Here is a 20,968-nt window from a genome sequence, read left to right on the forward strand (position 1 = left end):
CCTGTTGGTAAACGCAGTATTATCGGCAAAAAAATCTGGCTTCTCATGGTGGTAAGGAAGTGTGGAAAAGCAAAGCCTGGTGATGACATCATGGACAGCGAAATTTCAAATTCCTGTTGCCTTCGCTGACATCCTGCGGTGCATCACTGGATGCTACCAAAATGCTATGTGAGCTTTTCCTGTGGTAGAATTGGTTTACTTCTATGAAATTAAATATTTTCGAAATGTACCACGGCCTTATGTGACATACGTATCTTTGCACAGTGCTGTGAAGAAGCCTGAAAATCATTGCAGTTTTAAATAGTGATTGTCACCATTTTAAATACTAGCCTAAAGAGACTACAGCAAGCTTCACGTGCGAGTTTCAGTCATGTACCCCTTTAAGCTCTATGAATTACAAAAAATCATTCATCATCATCATCATCAGCCTGATTATACCCACTGCAGGGCGAAGGCCTCTCCCATATTTCTCCACTTAACCCGGAAAAAAAAAAATCATAAATTGCCCTATAAGCAGCAGCTATCATTAGCTAGGTGCTCAAGAATGCAGGATCGAATCTCGGCCTCGGCCCCTGCTTTTCGATCAAGGTGAAAAGCAAGCCGCTCGTGTGCTGTGCGATGTCGGTACATGTTGAAGAACACCAGGTAGTCGAAATTTCCGCAGTTCTCCTTTACGGCGTCTCTCAAAACCCAAGTTGCATGTTTAGCCCCACAAACCAAACCAAGCCATTAGCTACTTCAGCATGCAAGTGACTCATTACCTTAGCATCCCAATCTCATCCATGTATATAAATCAGCAGTGGGTTTCACGACAAGCCAACATGAGAATGGAAAAGAGAAACTCTCACTGACAACACATTTTCAATATTACACCAAGGGCATGTCATGAAAAACAAGTCTCACTTCTGGCTTCCTTCCAGGAGTTGAATTTTTTCCTTTCAGTTCCACATAGTTATCTCAAGTGAAGCAAATTCCCTTATACTTCTTAAAGATGGTACCTAGAAGCTACGAGAGAAGCATGGTTTTCAGCATGTTTCTGGCTGAGTGTGTGTGCTTTTCTAAGTATGATTTGCATTGCGATAGACAATGCAAGGGTTGTACTGTGTCACTATAAACAGTTTACTGTCATGTTAGTCCATTACACCACAGCACTGATGCATAGCGTTCATTCTAATCATTGTGTTGTCCATTGCCAGTAAGTGCCTTATTGTCGCTGGGTGGCACTGCTTAGCAGACTATCATTAGCCAGAAAATGATAAACTAACCTTGCACTCTTTTAGACAGTTGCAGATAACCTATTTTAAAGGAAACCTTTTTTTGACAAGGGAACCACTTCTCTTCCGAGGCTAATGCTAGTTATTTTACGATGATATGCTACGCAGATAAGTGTTGCTGCATGCAAGATTGAAATGCAGTACATGCTCACCCAGTGCAAAGCATTTCCCTTCCCCCCAGTGCATAGCGCTGTGGGGTTTAAAAATTAATTTAGACACAGAGGTTCTTGCTGTAAATGATTGCTACTAGAATACAAATAAGGTACATTTGATTGTTTAACTTGCGGCGTTGTACTTTCGAGAAGAATGGTATGACATAAAGCCACAACATATGGATTCAACTGTCCTGCCCAGTGTGTGAGTTCCCTGATGATTGCCATTTTAAGCACTGCTGAACTTTGAACACAACAGCACACATACTTTTAAATATGGAAACCAGGAAAATAGAAGGGTTGGTGGAGGGGAAGGAGGGGAGGCACATAAAGATTTACCTTTGAGGGCATGCACTCCGCTACTCAATCAATCATTAATGCCTTAATTTGTACCTCTATTATCTCACACATGCTTATTAGCATATAGTCAGAAGCTAGCACATTATCTTATCTGGCAAAGATTCTATATCTATGCCAGATCTTTATGCCTGCTTTAACCAAGCTGTACGAACTGTCTGCTTGGCCCAGAAGTAGTGTCTCTCTCTGGATTCTGAAGGATTCTATTCTCATCTCAAAAAAGAAGCCAGAATTGGCAGCTCCTATCACACATTCCGCCACGTCACAAACCTGTCGCTCAATTAGCGCTCATCTGCGTCGCCTGCGAACTACCACTTGCAAGTGGCATGCTCATAATTTTCCCCTCGTTGCACCAAAATGGGGGATTTTCTGGAGAATGAGGCTTTTAAATGCTATCATGTTCAAAATATCAAGGCTGAGTGAGTGTTGCCCACTACAGTTAAGAGAAATTAAGACCACACATTTTTGCAGAGGTATGTTTTATTGTCGCAATGCTTTGACATGATCAGGGTAATGTGGGCATTTTGAAAAATCGCAGGAAAATTTAAGTATGGCTACCAAAGTACAGTCCTTGTCAAAAGTTTAAAGGCCAGGAGGTTTGCTTCTGAGCTACATTGTATGGCTCGTAATGTTCGCCATCGTATCGCGGATGCTCTGCCACAAGAGCACCGAAGCAGTGGCCTTGTGGTGGAGTATCCACCTCGCATTTGGGAGGTACCAGGTTTGATCCCTTGTGCCAATGTATACCCAGCGGTTTTTCCCAATGGGTACAAGATTTTCCCTGGCCTGATGCTCGGATTTTCTGAGGGTTATATGACTGGGAAGGGGTCGTTAACCAAAATGCTGGTTTAATGTGTCAGTGATTTGTTCCGCCATCAGACAACCTTAAGTCTTGCGGCAGAAGCCTGTATGTGGCCCTTTCGGTTTTTTGGACAGACTAAAAGCAGTGTATTTTATTAATTTGCAGACGCTGCTAATGTCTAGAACTCTGCCTGCGGTCGCACAGTTGTAAACCGGGAGGAGTGGAAGTTTCCGCTGATGCTCGACGGCAGCACAAACTTCAGTTTGCAGTCGTGGAACTGCTTGACAAGAGGCCTGCGGCATTTGGCAGCAGGGATATCTCCTCAACATGGATAATTTGAACTGAAGAAGTCTGCGCACTGCGTCAAGCAACCATGCCACGACAGCATTGTGTGACAGCAGCTGGCGTGGTCATGTCAATGTCTCGGTACTGCAGGTATATGCGGGTGCCACTGGAGGAGTTCTAATGCAGCCACATGCCAAAGTTCTTCACCTGAATTGGAGTCGTCACTGATCCTGGCATGAGCATGGCATGGAATGAGCATTCCTTACCCAATGGGTAAGGAATCCTTGAATCACCTGAAGTCCATTGCGTTAGAATGTCAAGCTGTACATTTATGTTTTCATTCCGTAGTCGGCAATGGCTCCAGCATCTTCACTGACAAAGAGGCACATACGATATATCTCTGACACAATACCGTCACTCAAAAACACCCCAGTGCAGTAAAAAGTCACTGTGCAACACTTTTTGACAAAAATATACTTACATTAACTAGCTGTTAACAGTCGGTTATATGGCTTATAAGCAGACCCCCTGGGCTCTTATGACACTGCATTTTCAATGCAATGCGCAGCAAGAAGTTTTGTGGTCTGTCCTTAACAACCTCACAATTTCAAGCAGCGGGCTGCTTTCACTCACCTCAGTGTTAACGTGCACACTATCATATGCTGCAACTTTCACGGGACATGCCACCTAAGCAAACTTTACAGTGAGGACTTGCAGACATGGGTAACCACAATACAGAGCTCACGTGTCCATGCTGACAAGGCAAATACACGTGGCACCAACCCTTTGCCAGCACGCAATAAAAAAGAATGGTGACAGCCATACATGAGCCATCTGCGGACAAAAACATTAAATCAGTGTTTGGGCTATGCATTAATTTGGGCCAGAACAAGAGCTAGGCAAGAATTTCAGCAGAATTTAAAGTTGCACATCAATGGCATTGTGACAGGTTTTCTTTGCAGTAAGCACCTTCGTCACTGACATGGCATGTTGCAAACAAACTCGCATTCCACCTCTCGACAAAAACAACATTTCCAAACTGGACAGAAGCTGTAAGGGACGAGCACTCTAAACTGTGCCTCTTGGTCCTGCAGTTAGGCAAGCTAGAGAATGAGGATGCTTGCTGAGGAGATGGGCAAAAGGTGAATACAGCAGTTGTCACTAATCTTCGCTCCAGTGAAGAGTGAAAAGTCCGCTGGACAATTTTCACTACTCAAATAGTGGAGTTTGTAAATAGTGCTTGCCATTTATAATGGCTGTCAGAATATAAAAAAGCACATGGTCTGCACGCCACCTTCGGCATCTTGATAATCGCAGTAAAAAAATAAAGTAAAAGTGCAAGGCATGTGTTCCGCCACTAGTGCACAAAAAAGTCTAAGTCACTTACACATCCTTGGAAGCTAATGTATCACCTGCTGAAACAGCTTCACCTTCGTAGTCCAACCAAGTGACTCTCCATTCTGTGGCCCCGAACAGAACATAGTCAGTTTTCCACTCTGAGTCCTCAAGAGCTTTCCACAGAAGTGGAAAGCACTTCTTCACCATAGCCCTTGAAGACTGGACTAATCGATGGTCATCACTGGAAAGATCCTCTGCAGCATTTTCCACATTAGAGATGTCCGCTGCCCAAGGGTGGTCAGCATCGACTTTCAGTTTCAGCAGAACGGTCTCGAGCAGGAATGCGTGAAACATGGCCTCCATTTGGTCCTTGGCCGTGCTTTCGCTTGAAAGCACAATGTTGATGTCATAATGCCGCGACGAGTCACGCACGACTGCAAGCAGGTATGCCGGTGTGGCTTTCTTTCCCCCTGGAATGTTCTCCATCCGGCACAGCAGTTCCTCAGATGTTGGTGCTATTGCTGACAGTGGCACCCCGAAATTGATGCTGACAAACGGTCGGCCACACTGAACCCACACTGACTCATGAGCGTTGACCCACCCAACAGGCGCAGTGCCACCCCCCTTTTGCAAGAAGTGCCTCACCACAACAGAGTATTGAGATCGGTTGAAGGTTTCCATGACGACGCATGACACAGCACAGTAGTTTGCAAAGATGTGCAGCAGGGTGAAAAGAATGAAGATGGTGCCGACAAGCCTGCGAAACAGAACCGAGCAAAATAGAAAGGTCAAAATAAAGTCTGGTTTCACAGCAGGCTGTACTTGCAACACTCAAACAGGTGAAGAAATAACATTTCATAAGCAATATGGTTATTGCATTGCGCAAAATTTATCAAACGGTATATTTTAATGCCAAATCAGTAATGATACTGCTCATCAGCAGATGCACCATTTCCCTCGTAGAAATGCACTCGCACAAGAAAATTAAGATATAAGTAAAACCTCGTTACAAGGGACACTCAATGGACCCGAAAGAGATGTCTGTTGTAACCAAGGTCTCTTGTAACCAAAATTTTTTAACAATTCGTATGTGCGGCAATTCAGATTCCTTTATCTAAATTCTGTTCCATATCAGTTTCCTGTTTTGTTGCAATATGTCAGGAGCCAAGAAGCAGTTCCTTCTTTTGACTGGGAAGTTAAAATGTCCCTTTGTTTCAGCCACTGGCATCACATTCAAATTTTGTGTGTATTTGAAAGAGTGTACAAACAGCTGCATTTTAGAAGTGGAGACCCAAGCAGACAAATTTTTTTCAGTACTTTTTATAGTCACCAATTTTATTCTATGGTCCCGGAAGAGTTAACAAAAATGAAGCTTACACATATGCCAGGCATATTTTCAAAAGTAAGTAAACAGAAACTGTACGACCTTTTTTGAGTATTCTGAAATTTTTATTACAGCTCTTGTTTTTATATTCATGCTTTTCAACATTTTGTAGATTGTTTTTAAGAAAGTTCGCACTAAAAATGATTTTTGTGCTATTTATAGGACTGAAGCAGATATTATTTGCGTGAATGGAAGAGCACGTAAATAGTTACATTTTACTAGATGTTAAACTACGGCTGTTTAAATATTGCATTCATAAAAGTTTTCTTTCAAGATCCCTTGAAATGCCCGTTTTTTTCAGAGAGCTAATTCCTATGGAAGCTTTGTGCCCATACCAGTACGTTGCTGTAACCTTTTTTGTTTGTGGAGTACTAGATTAAACAAGAACTAGTGATGAGGCCAGCATTGAAGAATGAAAGCAAAACCTTCTTGTCATGGTTTTCGCACTTCGTCTTCACAAGAATAGAGTAGTTTGCTGCACTGCACAGCAGGACCGAAAGCCTAAATAACTGCAAAGGTGAATGTTAACTACTGCACACTCTTACTACAAGCATGCCTAAACAAATCCTTTATGAATGTTACTAATACAAGAGGCTGACCAGTTAGTGCATGAATGCAGAAGACATGCAAGGATGTGACACTTTTTCACACACTTTCTCAATAAAAAATTTTGGCTAAGACTGTCCGCCTCCTTGTGAAATCTTCCTTGTAGCACTCAAAAGCTCCTCTGCAATTTTATAGCTGGTCAGATGTAGCTTCTTGTTTTCACTGATTATTGCAATGCCATAACTACCTGAGCAAAAAAGTTGTACACCAGGACAAAGTTTGTGTCATACTCAAAGCGAACACAGACCCATTTTGTGGCACAAGGCAACAGTAATAAAAATAAAAACTCTGGGTAGAGCAGGCCCTTGCTCAAAAGCAGTACCCACCATGTGTTGCCAGCCACTAGCTGGAGCAGCAACAAGCTGAAGAGGAATGCAGCCAAGCTGACAAGGGTCTCTTGGCTTCCATCCTTGGCACTCACGTCAGCCATGTTGTTACTGCGGGCCTGATGCTGAGTCAGAGCAGCCCTTGTTGCTCCCCCAGCAACGCCTACAATGGACTGGGGCGCAAAGAAATCTTTTGACATGCTTTCAAGTTCCCCCCTCTGCACTAGTACTCTATATATATTTGACAAAGCACTTAAAGGAGCCCTGAAATGCTTCTTTAATACGAGTATTGTATATCAAAACCAACATATACGCTAGAGCAAGTGCTTGCACAAATAGAGTTACTCTAAGCACATATTAGCCAAACTACAGTAGAATCTCATTGATATGTTCCTGGTTCCAACGTCTCAAAGAATTACAATGCTTTCATTTGATCATACATTCCTGGATAACACGATTTCCCAGCCACTATGTTCAAAACTGAAATAAATCGTGGTGTGTAATACGTTCAATCATAAATTGCACATGTGCTTACATACGAGCGGGCTGCACCACGGAGGCACATGGCGTGAAGAGCTAGAGAACAGTAGCACCCAATGCACCTAGGCGCAATAGGGTGAAAGAAGAAAAACAAAAATATCAGCCAATATAAAGAGGGCTATCCCTATGTATAATTGACATTAATAGGAAAAATGCAGTGCCTAGGGCCACGAGACGCCTCTTTGCACGAAGAGCAAGAATGCAACAGTTGGTTGTCACAATGGCTTCTCCACAGCACAATGGTGTAATAATTGCAAAGCATTCCAAAACAGTGAGCAAACAACACCTGTTTGCCATTGCCATCAATGGATTGAATGTGTTATAAAACCTCTTTGTGCTAATGACAACACAAGCCCGAGCACAATTCTGCGGGCACTAAATGAGGAGCTGCTCGAAGCTCGTGCCAAGAAATGCTAATCAACATTTTTATGAAGTGAAAGTATCAGCAAATGCCTCTGTACCCCACATATCAGTGACACTGTCCATATTTAGATGGTCTGGATCATACGTTTTTCCTGAATATGCTTTTGTCCATATTTTAAAAACGTATCAGTGAGGTTTTATCGCAACAGGGAACATGCTTGGGCATTCTCACTATTCTCACATGCCGCATAAAGGAACTGGGATGTTCATTCTGCCCATACACAAGTGCATCAACAGCCTTCAACACAATATATGAATTAACAGGAAAGCGACACCAATTTCTTCTCAATGTATTTATGCTGTGGAATTAAACATAAGGCATTAGTGTACATACAGATCACTAGATGAAATTCAGCTTCACTTGGCAAATAACTTATGGCTGAACTCGTTTTATTATGCAGTTTCGGTTCCAGAAGACAAAAAATGGTTGTGATGTCAGTATCAGATCATATGAGGCACATATAAGTAGCTCTTTGTTTAGTTGCTGTTGTTTTGTCTCCTGGAGTAGCTGAGCCTTGTATAACTTAAAATGACAAAGCAGTAATAAAAGGAATTTTTTCAATGCTCCATGTGATTTCATGCTAACTTGTAATGCAGGGACCTTTGTTTGACAACCAGAAACCAAAACAAACTGCAGATTAAAAAACATCCAATTACAAATCATTTGTTGGGCACCGATGAATTACATGCAGTGATTTGTTTGTCACATGCATTATTCCAAATCAAGAACACATTTCATAAAGTTTAATGTCTCTGCCCCTTCAATGTCACCTAATTTTGGCTAGAACAGGAGAGGGGAGCTTAAATCTCCAACTTGTGCCTTGTACTGTCAAGGTTACAACTGTAAAACAGCCAGATATTAAATCTTTCTGATCACTGCCACCACACACTAGCTGGTTCCCTTAAGTATCACAAACAGCAAGTGCCGATGGCAAGGGCAACAGTGAGAGAAGTGTTATTTGAGTGCAGCATGAGGGTTATTTTGTGAACCTACTTAGAGCACTGTTCAATTAGCCCTTTTTATTTTTTACTGTAGGGGAGACCTACAGTAAACTCTCATTAATTTAACCTTTCTTAATTTGAGTTCAACTAATCTGAACGAACGGCATGGTCCCAGCCAATGCCCATGTAAGTATATGGTGTCAGACGCTCCACACACATCAGGCACACACATCAGGCACACACATCAGGCATGTGTGCTATGGCAGGCACAATGGCCACTATGAAGTCTTTCTTGAAAGAGTACAGCCCAGCATCATAGTTTCAGTTTTGCTTCTCCTAAATTTATGCCATCCTGCCACTGCCACTGGGCAAGTGCGCCAGTCATTCCATTTAGGACACTAGTTTTGAGCACCATTGGTTTTTTAGTTTTATACTGGGAAAGTGCCAAGCAGTTCCAACACCTACGCATATTACTTTTATCCACGCAATACTAATTATGCTGTTCGAGTACGCTGGACAGTCACATTTTACAGGTGTTTCACAGCATAGTCATTGCATTAAAGAACCCTCGAAATGCTATTGAGCCGTTCGTGAAGAGGCATCACTGCTACTGTGTCGCATTAATAGAACAGCCACAAAGGCAGTTGTGATACTACAGCAATTTTTCAAGTCTCCTGACGGAATTTCATGAAACCGCGAAAAATCTTCACAGTCACTTTTCATCTCAGGTGTACAGACAACCATAATTCCAGACAAAACTGCTGTGAATCAATCGGTTTTCGGGAGTTTTTTAGGACTATTCGATAATTCAGACATTCAGATAATTCAAACATTTTTTCCTGGTCCCACAAACTTCAAGTAACATTTTACAGAATGTACATGCTACTATGCTGGCATAATAAAAAGGCCAATTGCAACCAAGTTCCGTCAACGAGTGCTTTGTAGTAGCATGACATGAGAAAGTACTACAATCAAAATATTGCATTCGCAACTGAAGCAAGTGTTCCAGAAATCACTCGCAAAAACCACTGTTTTATTTTTAACCAAAACTGGAAGAAGGGCAGCCATTACTGAAAGCCGGAAATCACTCGGAAAGGGGTATAATCGGACACTCAGGCGCGGTAGCTGTGACATTTCGGCCAGCTAGCTGCTAGCTGTAGAAAGTTCAGCTAGTGGCCATGCATTATATTCGGGTATCCTGCAGGGGGCAAATGCCGATAGCATGAATTTACAGCACTGCGACCAAACTTCAACCACCAACATGTAGTACAGTTTCTTTTGCCCAATGTTTTCCATACTTCTGAGATATTTTACGTGTATGTTAGTGCTTTTGATGATACACTGTTTCTGCACGACAACCGCGGCAGAAATTATAAAATTTTCACCACTGCAACAAACCTAGGGCTTCCATAACATTTCAGCATACAACCTTTTACTGCCATGCCGCCTGTAGTCCATTCACCCACAATGAACCCTGCTTGGGATAGTTCTCGTATGCCCGTTCCTACACCATATCTCCTAGGCTGCCCAACTCTGTAACACGCTTCCAGGTGCACGTCGTCTGCTACACAGGTTTTAAAACACTTGTAACTGCACAACCACTTTCCTAGCAAGCATGAAACTTTGCTAGGATTAGGTTTAGGGACCCGTTGCTCACATTAACAGGAATTGTAGCCAAAAATAAAATTTTATTGCAGCTAGCTTTTAACAGTGCTGAGAAACGAGACAAAACAAAAACAAGTGCTTGTTCTATGTGGTCTTTGGTGAGTCACTTTGTAGTACGAGTCTGTGCCACTGCTAACTGTTTGGACATACCTTTGCAACACTGGAAATGCAGAGGATAGGGGTCACATATCCTTTAAAATACTGGCATATAAGTTCCAGGAATATGGCTGCATCATTCAGTATGTCAGCAAAAAGCCTACAAACAGGAAGAAATGACAGAACTTCAGTTTCTAATGCACCCTGCACAATTCACGAGAAAAAAAGAATAGTAGTCAGAGCTTAATTTCAGCTGTGGAAGAAGTTTATAGTGGTCTCAAGTATAACTCTTTATCAAGGTTTTAAAAGAACATGCACATGAGAAAAATTTGTCAGAAATACCAGAAAAAGGTTAGTCTCATAACCACATGAACAGCGCGAGGAAACTTACCTCCACTTTTTGGAGTCGTAATCAAGATTTGATCTGGAGCAAAAATGTGCACAGCACCAATTAGAGGCTCCTAAAAAGTGCTCATCAAATGCTCAATTTAATTTACACCAACTTACCCCTGAAACCAGGCAAATAGGATGCGCCCTGTCATGCCTGCACCATCTAAGAATAAGGTAGACAGACATGTCTGTGAATTACACATGTCACTGGATGCAGTTAGACATGAACATGACAAACCCAAGCTGTTTTGAGATGACAAGAACTTTCCTTTGTCTAGCACAAAAATGACGTGATTTAACTTTCTCATCTTCATGAACACAGCAATAACATGACCACAGGAGATACCCACATCAACAGCCAACTTGAAAAACTGAGCCTTAATTCAAACTTCATTACTAGCATGTTCTGAATGATTATAAAATACCGTCAAAGCCTAGTCTAGCCAGTCTTCATAAATCAGTATTGTTAACAAGGTATAAGCAAATTTCACATAGTTGAACAGCACATGTAGCCAGAATATTTGGTATTGAGAGCTATGCAGCCACTGGAACAAGGAAGAGTCCATAACTGTCTAAGCATTGACAATCACTTACATGCAACATTAATCTTCCGTCCAGGCAAGACTACTGACAATTCACCATGCTGGCCATAATAATAATAATAATAATAAAAAAAAAGGAAGTTAGGGCTTTGTTTTAATCTGTACCACATGGAATAACACTGGTACAGACATATATTTGCAGTTACTTCACTTCGGACTAAAATCATTTCAAGCCAGAAATACTACACCAACATCCCCCGAGTCGCATATATGACTGCACGAGTTCTGCAGTATCTGGTAAAGTGACTAGCATTTATCTCAATGCACTACGAAAGAAACCACCTTTTATAACTGCGAAATCTATTCACTTAAACTGACAGCAAAGCTGCATTGAACAGGTGTGTTCGCACCTCTGAGAATCCAGGTCGTCGTCGCAGCCAACACAGAGGCACCCTGATCTCCAACTCCAACGCCTGTAAGTACTGACTGGGTGGCCAATGTTCCCGTGATGCTGCTGGCAAATGCCTGTACGCCAAAGGCAATGTCACCCATTAAACATGCAAGGCCGTGAAAAGTCCCTAATACTGACAGTGAAATGTTCCGATCGAGATTTCTACAAACACAGAACCTACCTGAATGCTGTCCCATATCTGGTACTCTGTGTAATCACTGCTGACACTGCCTGGGTAGCCGACAGGCAAGAATATCTCCTGCAATCGATATATATAAACTCAGAGTTGTTGCTCGGTCTAGCATGTACTGCTGTCATCGCTGTCAATGATGAGCTGTCATCAACGCTAGTGGTAGTACAGAATTCTATCGTTTGTAGATCTTCACCGTAACATTATGAATAACCTGCAGAACATTCCCACAGACTACCTTCAAGGGAGAAAATAGTACAATAGGTTCAGTATTCATGCCCATGCATGTGACCCTTAGCCATTGCCTACAAGAAAATACCATTTGAGCACCAGTTCGAGCAAGTGCCAACCGAGTTTACGCCATTTACCCCGCCGAAAATAAAAGTTTTCATCATACATATTCATAAAAGCACTTGCCAAAAACCTCTCGTCACCAATCATGATCGGACACGGCATTAATAAAAGCGATAGGCACTTATAGCACCTCATCAACCATGATGAACTGAGCCCCCATTCCGAGCAGCCCAATATAAATTTTGCACGAAATTTACTTACTAATGCACGTACAAGTTTAGCTGATATAATTCTACAGATTGTTATGCAGCTGGTGCGTATCATTTGAAGTTATTAAAAAAATTAACGAGATAATCTATGCACCGATAACTTGCCGATAACGTGAGCTGCATTTGGTTTCCGTCCATCAACGCCGACTTGTAATTCGTTCAACCAACGCCAAACCGCTTCGGCCACGCACATACAAACTTCGCAAGATTATATGACAAACAGGCGCTCAAGAACAAGCCACTCACGCTGAAAAATGTTCTCAGTGTCGATCACCTGCGGGGCCATCTCCTCACGACGAACAGCTTATCGCTGTTTTCGAATCTGACATAAGATTGCTGAACTTCTGATCCACATGTCTCGCGTGCTATCACTGTCCCAGTCATCGCGAAAGAAGAGCCGGTGACAGTGCACTTCACCTACTCAAACACACACAACGCCACGTTAGCGGCGGCGGGAACCGCTTTGTTTTCAACAGCTGTCACGCGCTGCTATCAAACCAATCGAACTGCAAGAGATTGTTCTCTCAAGTCTCGCACAGCTCATGCGCACAGGCAGCACTGCAGTCTTTAACGTTAATTTTGTTTCAGTTGAAGTTGCCACTGAAGAAAGCGAAACCATGAGACACAAAATATTAGATAAAACATGAGATAAAATAACACAGAGATTCAGAAACAAAAAGATTAGTGCGCCACCAACGCGCTTTAGAAATGATGACTGTGTTGAGTACATGCCGCTTTGGGGCAGCACCTGCACAAAAACTGAGAACATGAGACGCTGGATTGCACTCTGACAGGACTGCAAAAGAATGCGCTTTGCTCCGACCTTCCTCCAGCAACAGATTAGATAGATAGATAGATAGATAGATAGATAGATAGATAGATAGATAGATAGATAGATAGATAGATAGATAGATAGATAGATAGATAGATAGATAGATAGATAGATAGATAGATAGATAGATAGATAGATAGATAGATAGATAGATAGATAGATAGATAGATAGATAGATAGATAGATAGATAGATAGATAGATAGATAGATAGATAGATAGATAGATAGATAGATAGATAGATAGATAGATAGATAGATAGATAGATAGATAGATTAGATAGATAGATAGATAGATAGATAGATAGATAGATAGATAGATAGATAGATAGATAGATAGATAGATAGATAGATAGATAGATAGATAGATAGATAGATAGATAGATAGATAGATAGATAGATAGATAGATAGATAGATAGATAGATAGATAGATTGCTGATCCGCTGTATCCACTGCGTGCAAAATATTAAATTGACGTGCAATTAAAACTTGTCGACGAGTGTTTTTCTTTTCTTTTTTACGCATTTCCACGTTTAGTTTTGATGACTGCATAACCTGTTAGCACCATTAGTACGCAGTTTGAGCAGGTTTGTTACTGCAGCCTCGGCCAACGGGACCCTGGACTGGTGGTCCCAAAGTTGTTTTGTCCTCCTTCAGCGTCAGCTGTTAAAGAACCCCAGGTGGTCGAAATTTCCGGAGTCCTCCACTACGGCGTCTCTTATAGCCCGAGTTGCTTTGGGACGTTAAACCCCACAAACAAAAACAAACCAACCATCCTCCTTCAGCTTTGCTTTTCTTTTTTTAGGGCACTTGGTAAATTCCGATTTCCGGCAGAAGTTCAAGGGAGCAGCTAGCCTTTACGGATTCCTAGACTGCCTGAACAGCAAATTTTACGCCTTCCTCCGTTCCCTTCGACACGGTTTCAAATCTCAGTAATCATGACCTGGTTAATAAACGATGTCCAAAAGCAATTTAGACTACGAGGAACGCCGCATAATTTTGACCATTGTAGTTCAAATAAAGACATATCCTGCTCTTTAAAACGCACATACACTGCACATCACACGAGTGCCTAGTCTCGCAGCAGTTTAAATGTGACCGCCACTATCGAGGGAGAATTCAGATCGCCCGGCTCAATAATCTGCACCCTCCTCCAGATTAATTTAAATTTCGACCACCTGAAGTTTAATGCCAGTTACGTGCCACAGCTCGAATGATTATGCGAAATGCGGCCAGTCACTGGTGTGACGTACAAAACAGAATATGCTCTTCGTACCTCAACTATAGGTAGTTTCAGGTACAACAAGCAATCAATTTGCTTCTCATTTGGGTGTAAAAGACTTCTAGTGGTAGAGCAATGACTCTCTCTGGGGTGCACTTGGTTGCGTCTCTTGGTCACTTCCGGCTTCGTGTTCTCTTGGTCTTTTGGAGCAATGCTTTTCTCCTTGGATTAAAGAAACTCCCTTATTCATTTTGAGCTGCAGCATATCGAGCATTTCCTTCTTTGGAATCGTGCTTTGCACACATAACCTCTTTTTGTATTCAATCCAACTATTGCAGCAGGTCATATCAAGAAACTGCGCGAACACGCGGACCGTCCACTTTTTTTGTTCGCATAGATATCCGATAGTAAGAAATGAAGTGGTCAATCGAGTCCACTCCGCCCATGAATTGATTGCATTTTGCTACTGCATCCGGTTGTTTCAATTTTTTTCTCATCCCTGGACCATCTTTAACAACTTCCCGCGCGCGGTGACAAAATGCAGTGTATAAAACTAGGACGGATTTGTTGTCCTTCCACAATTGACTAGGCGCATTTTACTGTCGCTGCGTACCTCGCAGGCTGCCATCTTGATGCATATCCCGGTCCTGCAGCATTGTAGCCGCAACTCCTCCAGTCCGATTCCCCATCGCCATTCTAGTGAGAAACACATTTTGGTCTACTAGATGCTCGGCAATCTTGAGGCCTGTAAAATACCGACCTGTGAAGACGAAAGTGTCTTGATTCCGCTGTAACGTTTCAGACGAAAGTGGCTTGATTCCGCTTTAACGTTTCGACAAGTTTCTTGATAACGCTGCCACCAAGACCGAATGCCAGCATGTCTTCATCACAGACTGTGCCCTTTCCAACGTAAATAGTAAAGTTCGAAATAGGCCATCTGGTGATGCCATCACAACGCTCTTAAGGCCAACAGAATTGACTTCAACGGAACACATTTCCGCACAGGGCACCTTCCTGAAACCGGAATAATTTGTTCATCAGTAGATACCTCACGAGCTCGAGGTAGCTCCAAGCAGGCATTTCTGATTGAAGTGATGATTGGCTTCACTAGGAACAGCCCGTTTTCCTCTTGCTCTTTCGTGGTTATTGGCAGCTTGTAAACGAAGTGCACGTAGCCCCTGAGCTCAAAAAATCAGTTTCAGGTTATTGTCTGTGCAATTAGCTCGACTCTGAACATATTCTAGACCACTAAAGCATCACCCTTGGAAGCTTCAGGATTCCCGTGGCAATGTGGATGCCCGAAAAATTTTGAGTTTCTTACGTTGGAATCTGTGTGAATATTCACCAAAATCTTGAGTTTCTTAGAATTCGTTTGAACAGACTTTCCTCTATAGCCTGGAAGGAGTACAGATTTGTCTGGAACGCGCATCCTTCCCAGAACTCTTCAGTGTAGTATTTGCAAAAATATTTCAGTGGCGTGTCAATTGTGTCAATGTCTTGACACCCCTGACTCCTCAGCACTTCCTCTTCCACTATGGTTAAAGCACGAATTCTGGTTGAAAAGAAAACAAAGATCAACATTTAGCTCCACACCTGTAATTTCAATCAACTTCAAATTGCTCTTTAATCTACATATTGCGAGTTAGGAGCTCGAAAATACGTACGTTCCGCTGCTCAATTTGAGTGCAGCCTGTGCTGTTTGCCGCTGGTCGTTCATATCGCCCAGGCTGTCTTCGAGTTCTGATTCTGTGTCGCCATCTTCGCCCGGATCATTAGCACAATGTCGATGTCCTCTGAATCTGACAGATCAGCGTCTTTCTTGCAGGAGGGCCTGGATCTCATCGTCGGTCGAGTACCTCGCTGAAAGTCATACAGGCATATATAGTTGAGGCCCACAGTCCTCGTTCGGGGTACGATGCCTTGGTGCCTTCGCCCCGTAACGACAAACTACAGGGAAATACGCACACAAAACTTGACTCGAACTGTGCGCATACCTTTAAAAAGAGTTGACACTCTCAAATTAAAGGTGTCAGTGAACATTACGTGACTTAAAAAAGTACTCCCGTCGAGGAGGGCAGCGCGCGTTCTTCCCGGGAAATGCCATCTTGAAAGGCGCTTTTGCCCCGCCGGGGTGGTGAAGTGGTAAGACGCCCGACTACTGTCCGGAGTTCCCGGGTTCAAACCCGACCACGGCGGCTGCGTTTCGATGGAGGCGAAACGAAGTGGCGTCCGTGTGCTGTGCGATGTCAGCGCACGTTAAAGATCCCCAGGTAGTCGAAATTACTCCGTAGCACTCCACTACAGCTCCCCTTTCTCTCTTTCCACTTTTACTCCCATCTTCATCCCTTCCCTTACGGCGCGGTTCAGGTGTCCACATACGTAGCAAGTGTGACAGATACTGCGCCTTTCCCTTCCTGTGAACTAATTATTATTATTATTATTATTATTATTATTAAAGGCGTTTTTTGTTACGACTTTTCTCCCGCCAACTTAAGCCGGACTGAGAGTGCCTTCTTCCGGACGATCGAGAAAGTAGGACTTCCCGAAGCGGGAAACTTGAATTTCGAATTGAAACGCGTTCGGGGGATGACTACACACACTCAAGAAAGTGTCCCCGACCAAGGAGGTTATTCCCGCACTTATGGCGCATTCGGTTGTGGGGACGAGAGCAGAGGCGCCGAGCAGTACAGAGCAGTACAGGAGCACGCCGAGCGAGGGTGTAACTGTCTCCCCACGGGAACGCTCTCTGCGTGTCGACAACAGAGCGCCACGACCATGTGACCGCATAATCTCCTTGTCCCCGACCAGGGACCTGGGTATATCAGCTAACCAGACAGGCAGGCAAGACAAGACAAGGCAAGACAGACAGACAGACAGACGGGCAGGCAGACAGACAGGGCAGGGCAGGGCAGGGATCCTGCTATAGCGTGGGTGATAGCGACCTCTTCCTCCATGTTCGTATGAGTTGTGGCACGGCCGCTCAATGGAGGCGCACTTGGGTGCGGCCCGTCGCTTCGCCCAGAAGAGCCGTATTGCGCCTAGTTCTCATCGCCACCGCTGCGGCGCCACCGCTCCGGGACGAGTCCGGGCGGAGAGCTGCGCGCAGCGGCCGTGGCTGTGCTTTCGTTTCGGCGTCCGCGTGGTCGGCGCTTGCTCAATTTAGGATTATGAGCGGCATTTCACACAGTATGTGATGCTATGTGCATGTTTGCTATTGATAAGGTGATAGCGGCAAGTCATCATCACTAGGCTTTTCCAAGTCATTCGTGGTCTTCCGTTTACAACGAGAACGAGGCAGTCGTGTGCTTCGCTGAGTGCGCACCCATTTAGTTGCGTTTCAACCACTGTAGTAACTATTATATATTGCAATCTTGAAATCGAGACATGGTTTGGGGCCATTTATTCAGCGTGCACTTTTCTGGAAACTTACAATTCAGGACGTAGCGTTCAACATTATTGTTCAGCCTGTTCCTCCGTTTTCACTGGAAATAATATTCAAGTGGGTACCACCCCCAAAACATACCAGCTAACACAAACTGTTGCAAAAGAAACAACACAAGACAGCCAGTTCAACGACACGCTCGCAGGCTCAGGCAATTTTTTTCTCGTTTGATTATGAAGCCGCGTGATGCACAGAAGACACGCAAGCTTGTTTTACAAGCGAATACCTTTTCTCGAAAAAGGTTTATGTGCAAGCGTGATTTTTTACACTGTCTGATTGATGTTGCCTGTCCAGTTGGTCAGCAGTGGTCGCATTAGTTTGGTCAGGTCCTTAGTGTGGCGGCGGTCTTCTCTCTCGCAAATCAACTCCGGAAATTGCACAAAATAGGGAAGAAGGGATGAAATTAACATTTTGCATAGCTTGCTGCTTCTTATGACCTGCGGGCACTTCATCACCTTGCTAACAAAGGTGCATGGTGATTTTCAGATACCTTAGGCGTCCATCATCAAGAATTTTGATAAGTCCAGGGTTTTGCGGGAATCACAAGGCACAAAGTTAATAAATGGATGGGGACTAATAAAATAGAACTATTGACACTCTAAAGTAAGCTCTAGAAGTTATTTAAACTTTGGTAATATATAAATAATGAAAACATGGGCAGGCACTGAAAACAGAATAAATAAAAATGTTTCATGAGATTTTGTAAAACTATTCATACTCTCTCTTCAAATGGACGTGCAAGGTAACCAGCCAAGAATGCAACCGGTGCTAACTCTATCCCAGCTGCTGGTTCACACCACACATGAATGAATCCAAGGTGACTCGAAAACTCTCTCGCAGTAGACGTGATATGGCTGTTGGCAAGGTACGACTTTCATAATCACAAATTCCAAGTTTTATAGCTGCCTATTGTTGATAGGTGCATTTGCAGACCGATGCTTGCAAGATGCCAACCTGCACAAAGCATGGCAAAATGTGTATAACAGCAGTCGATATATATATTTTTTTCGCTAGTGGTACCTTCAATATTTTCTCCGAGGTGAAAACTGCAGCCCTTGCGTCAACTTTGTCGTTCCCGCCTTTGAATTGCCTTAGGCTGCTGAAAAGCGATACTATATACCCGCTTTCAGAGCCTGCTTTAGGGCCTATCGGAAGCTGAAAATAAGATTCGGTTAAATGCAATGCACTATAGTAAGACACACGGAAGACATTGTTGTAAGATACTTGATGTGATCAAGGAGGTCCTTAATTTGCGCCACTGTGGATCTGGTTGTCATGATTGTTGATTGCTTCGTACGCCTGCTTGGTTAGCCTTTGCTTCGACGTGCCTCCTTGGACCTGAATGTCTTCGATATGGCAAAGTCCAACTCTAACCAAGAGAGTCGCTCGTCATCTGACAAATAGAGCGGCTCCTCTTGGTGTCTCCATGGCTTCACTTATGCGATGTTGGGCAAGGCATACCATTTTGATATCGTTGTCATAAAAGTGATCGTGGCGCAGCTATCTTGAAACACACATGCTTCAGAATGACACGGGGGGGGGGGGGGGGGTTGTCCAGGAGGAAATGAAGTGTAGCTATAACAAGTGGGGAAAATAAAGCTATTGACCTGCGCACATTAATTTTTCCAAGGTTGTTTGGCTCAACATGAGCCCGCGTGAGTAACTTAACTTGCAATGTGGGCAGTTCGGGAACACGGAGGGGACAGCTGAAGGAAGCAGGATCTTCAGTTTTATGTTTTTCCTGTAATCGTCATCTGTGAAGTGTAGTGAGTATACCAGTGACTTGTCACTCGGCTCCCACCGGCTTCCTTTTCCGTCCTAGCCCTCCCGAGATATGTTTTTCAGCTATGCTGCTCGACGTTGTGAATCGCACGGGAACTCATGGTAACCGATCTTTTCTTGCTTTCGTGGTGCACAGCGGCACACAGCAGTTGCCTGGCATGGTGCTGCATACGCTTAGGACGCTGTTATGCTGAGTAGTCAAAACGATAACACGCGCCAACCCAGCCAGCGCGCTCCTTCCGCGTCGTCTGCTCGTTCGTGCCGGCGGCGCCTTGTCCTGGAGTGGTAGCGCCCCCGCGGAGAATGACGGCGGAAACTGTAACTTCTCCAAATACGCGCTTCCCCAGCCATTGAGGCGCGACGCGACGGGCCGCACCAAGTGCGCCTCCATTGAGCGGCCGTGGTTGTGGAAACCAGCAGGTTACCCTGTTCGTCAGTAGCGGCTGCTACCATTGTGTCTTCGTCATAGTCTGCTGCGTCAACGAACAACACCGATTTGTCATTATGAAAACATTTTTGGCTCTATCTGCTCTACGTTCCGTATGGCGTTCGCGATGCATGTTCTTCGGAATGAGTGGAATAATTAGCTTGCAGCGGATCTCATTTGGCAGATCCACTCTGGTTCCACCCTGACCCCCATAGCTGACGTTTAGATTGGAAGGAATGAATCGGACAGCTGGTGCGACAGAGAGGCGTTCATATTGCGAGATTGTAACTGTCTCTATGATATCTCCTAACGTATTGTATACGCCTAAACCTACAAGTCGCTCATTTGACGTGCGAACAGGCAGCCATATTGCTTGTTTAATGAACTTTTTGATGATGATGTCGATTTTATCTTTATAAGCTGCCTTGAGTCGGAGATATGGACAAATGTAGGCTATGCGGCTAATCGCGAAAGCCTGCACTAACCCGAGGAGATTTGCTTCTCTCATACCGGAGTGTCTGTTACTAATTATTCGAATGAGTCTCATCACTTTCTGGGCTGTACCTTGAAGAGTGTTAATTTTGTCTCCATTGAAAACATTTTCTTGGAGTATTGGACCTAAAATCCGGATTTTTGGGGGCCTGAGCTACGGACACTCCTCCGACAGACAGCGTTATGTTGTGCTCAGCCTGATTTCTTGACCGTGTTTGCCGGTAGATAAGAAATTCTGACTTTTTCGGCGAGAATCTTAGTCGTTGAGGGCGATGTATGCTTCAATTGCGTCTATGGCTCCTTGTAGTCTCTCCTCTATCTGCGCATCACTTCTTACTTTGGTCATAGAGTGATGTCGTCTGCATACAAACTAAAGTTTATGCCTCTATAATGCGTCCGAGGTTCTGTGGTAGCCGAGCCACATTAGAGAGAAATTGAGAGAGAATT

The 20,968-nt window shown here is 43.7% G+C and overlaps 1 protein-coding gene across 8 annotated transcripts; it reads right to left on the reverse strand.

The window, feature by feature from the left end:
• Positions 1–2,255: 2,255 nt before the first annotated feature.
• Positions 2,256–13,042, reverse strand: LOC146196025 (RUS family member 1-like). 8 transcript variants are annotated; one of them, XM_084598030.1, is made up of 8 exons: positions 12,432–12,568; positions 11,755–11,832; positions 11,533–11,647; positions 10,698–10,743; positions 10,582–10,614; positions 10,245–10,350; positions 6,525–6,697; positions 2,256–4,965 (listed from the first exon to the last, which is right to left on the reverse strand). In XM_084598030.1, the coding sequence occupies exons 1-8, from the start codon at positions 12,462–12,464 to the stop codon at positions 4,254–4,256; spliced, it is 1,296 nt and encodes a 431-aa protein (XP_084454156.1). In that variant the 5' UTR covers positions 12,465–12,568; the 3' UTR covers positions 2,256–4,253. The 8 variants fall into 8 exon arrangements, with proteins under 8 accessions (XP_084454156.1, XP_084454154.1, XP_084454155.1 ...); XM_084598028.1 differs by having other exon boundaries at positions 12,421–12,562; XM_084598029.1 differs by having other exon boundaries at positions 12,319–12,458.
• Positions 13,043–20,968: the final 7,926 nt, after the last annotated feature.

Source organism: Amblyomma maculatum, chromosome 3 (assembly GCF_055883805.1).
Source record: "Amblyomma maculatum isolate TAMU_Amacu chromosome 3, ASM5588380v1, whole genome shotgun sequence".
In the NCBI taxonomy this organism is placed as follows: domain Eukaryota; kingdom Metazoa; phylum Arthropoda; class Arachnida; order Ixodida; family Ixodidae; genus Amblyomma; species Amblyomma maculatum.

Coding starts and splice junctions, on each gene's coding strand:
- LOC146196025 (XM_084598028.1), bottom strand. CDS start 12,519: ATGTGCGTGGCCGAAGCGGTTTGGCGTTGGTTGAACGAATTACAAGTC. Junction 11,648..11,754: donor AGATATGGGACAGCATTCAG/GTAGGTTCTGTG, acceptor TTTGGCGTACAG/GCATTTGCCAGCAGCATCAC. Junction 4,966..6,524: donor CTAGTGGCTGGCAACACATG/GTGGGTACTGCT, acceptor TCTGTTTCGCAG/GCTTGTCGGCACCATCTTCA.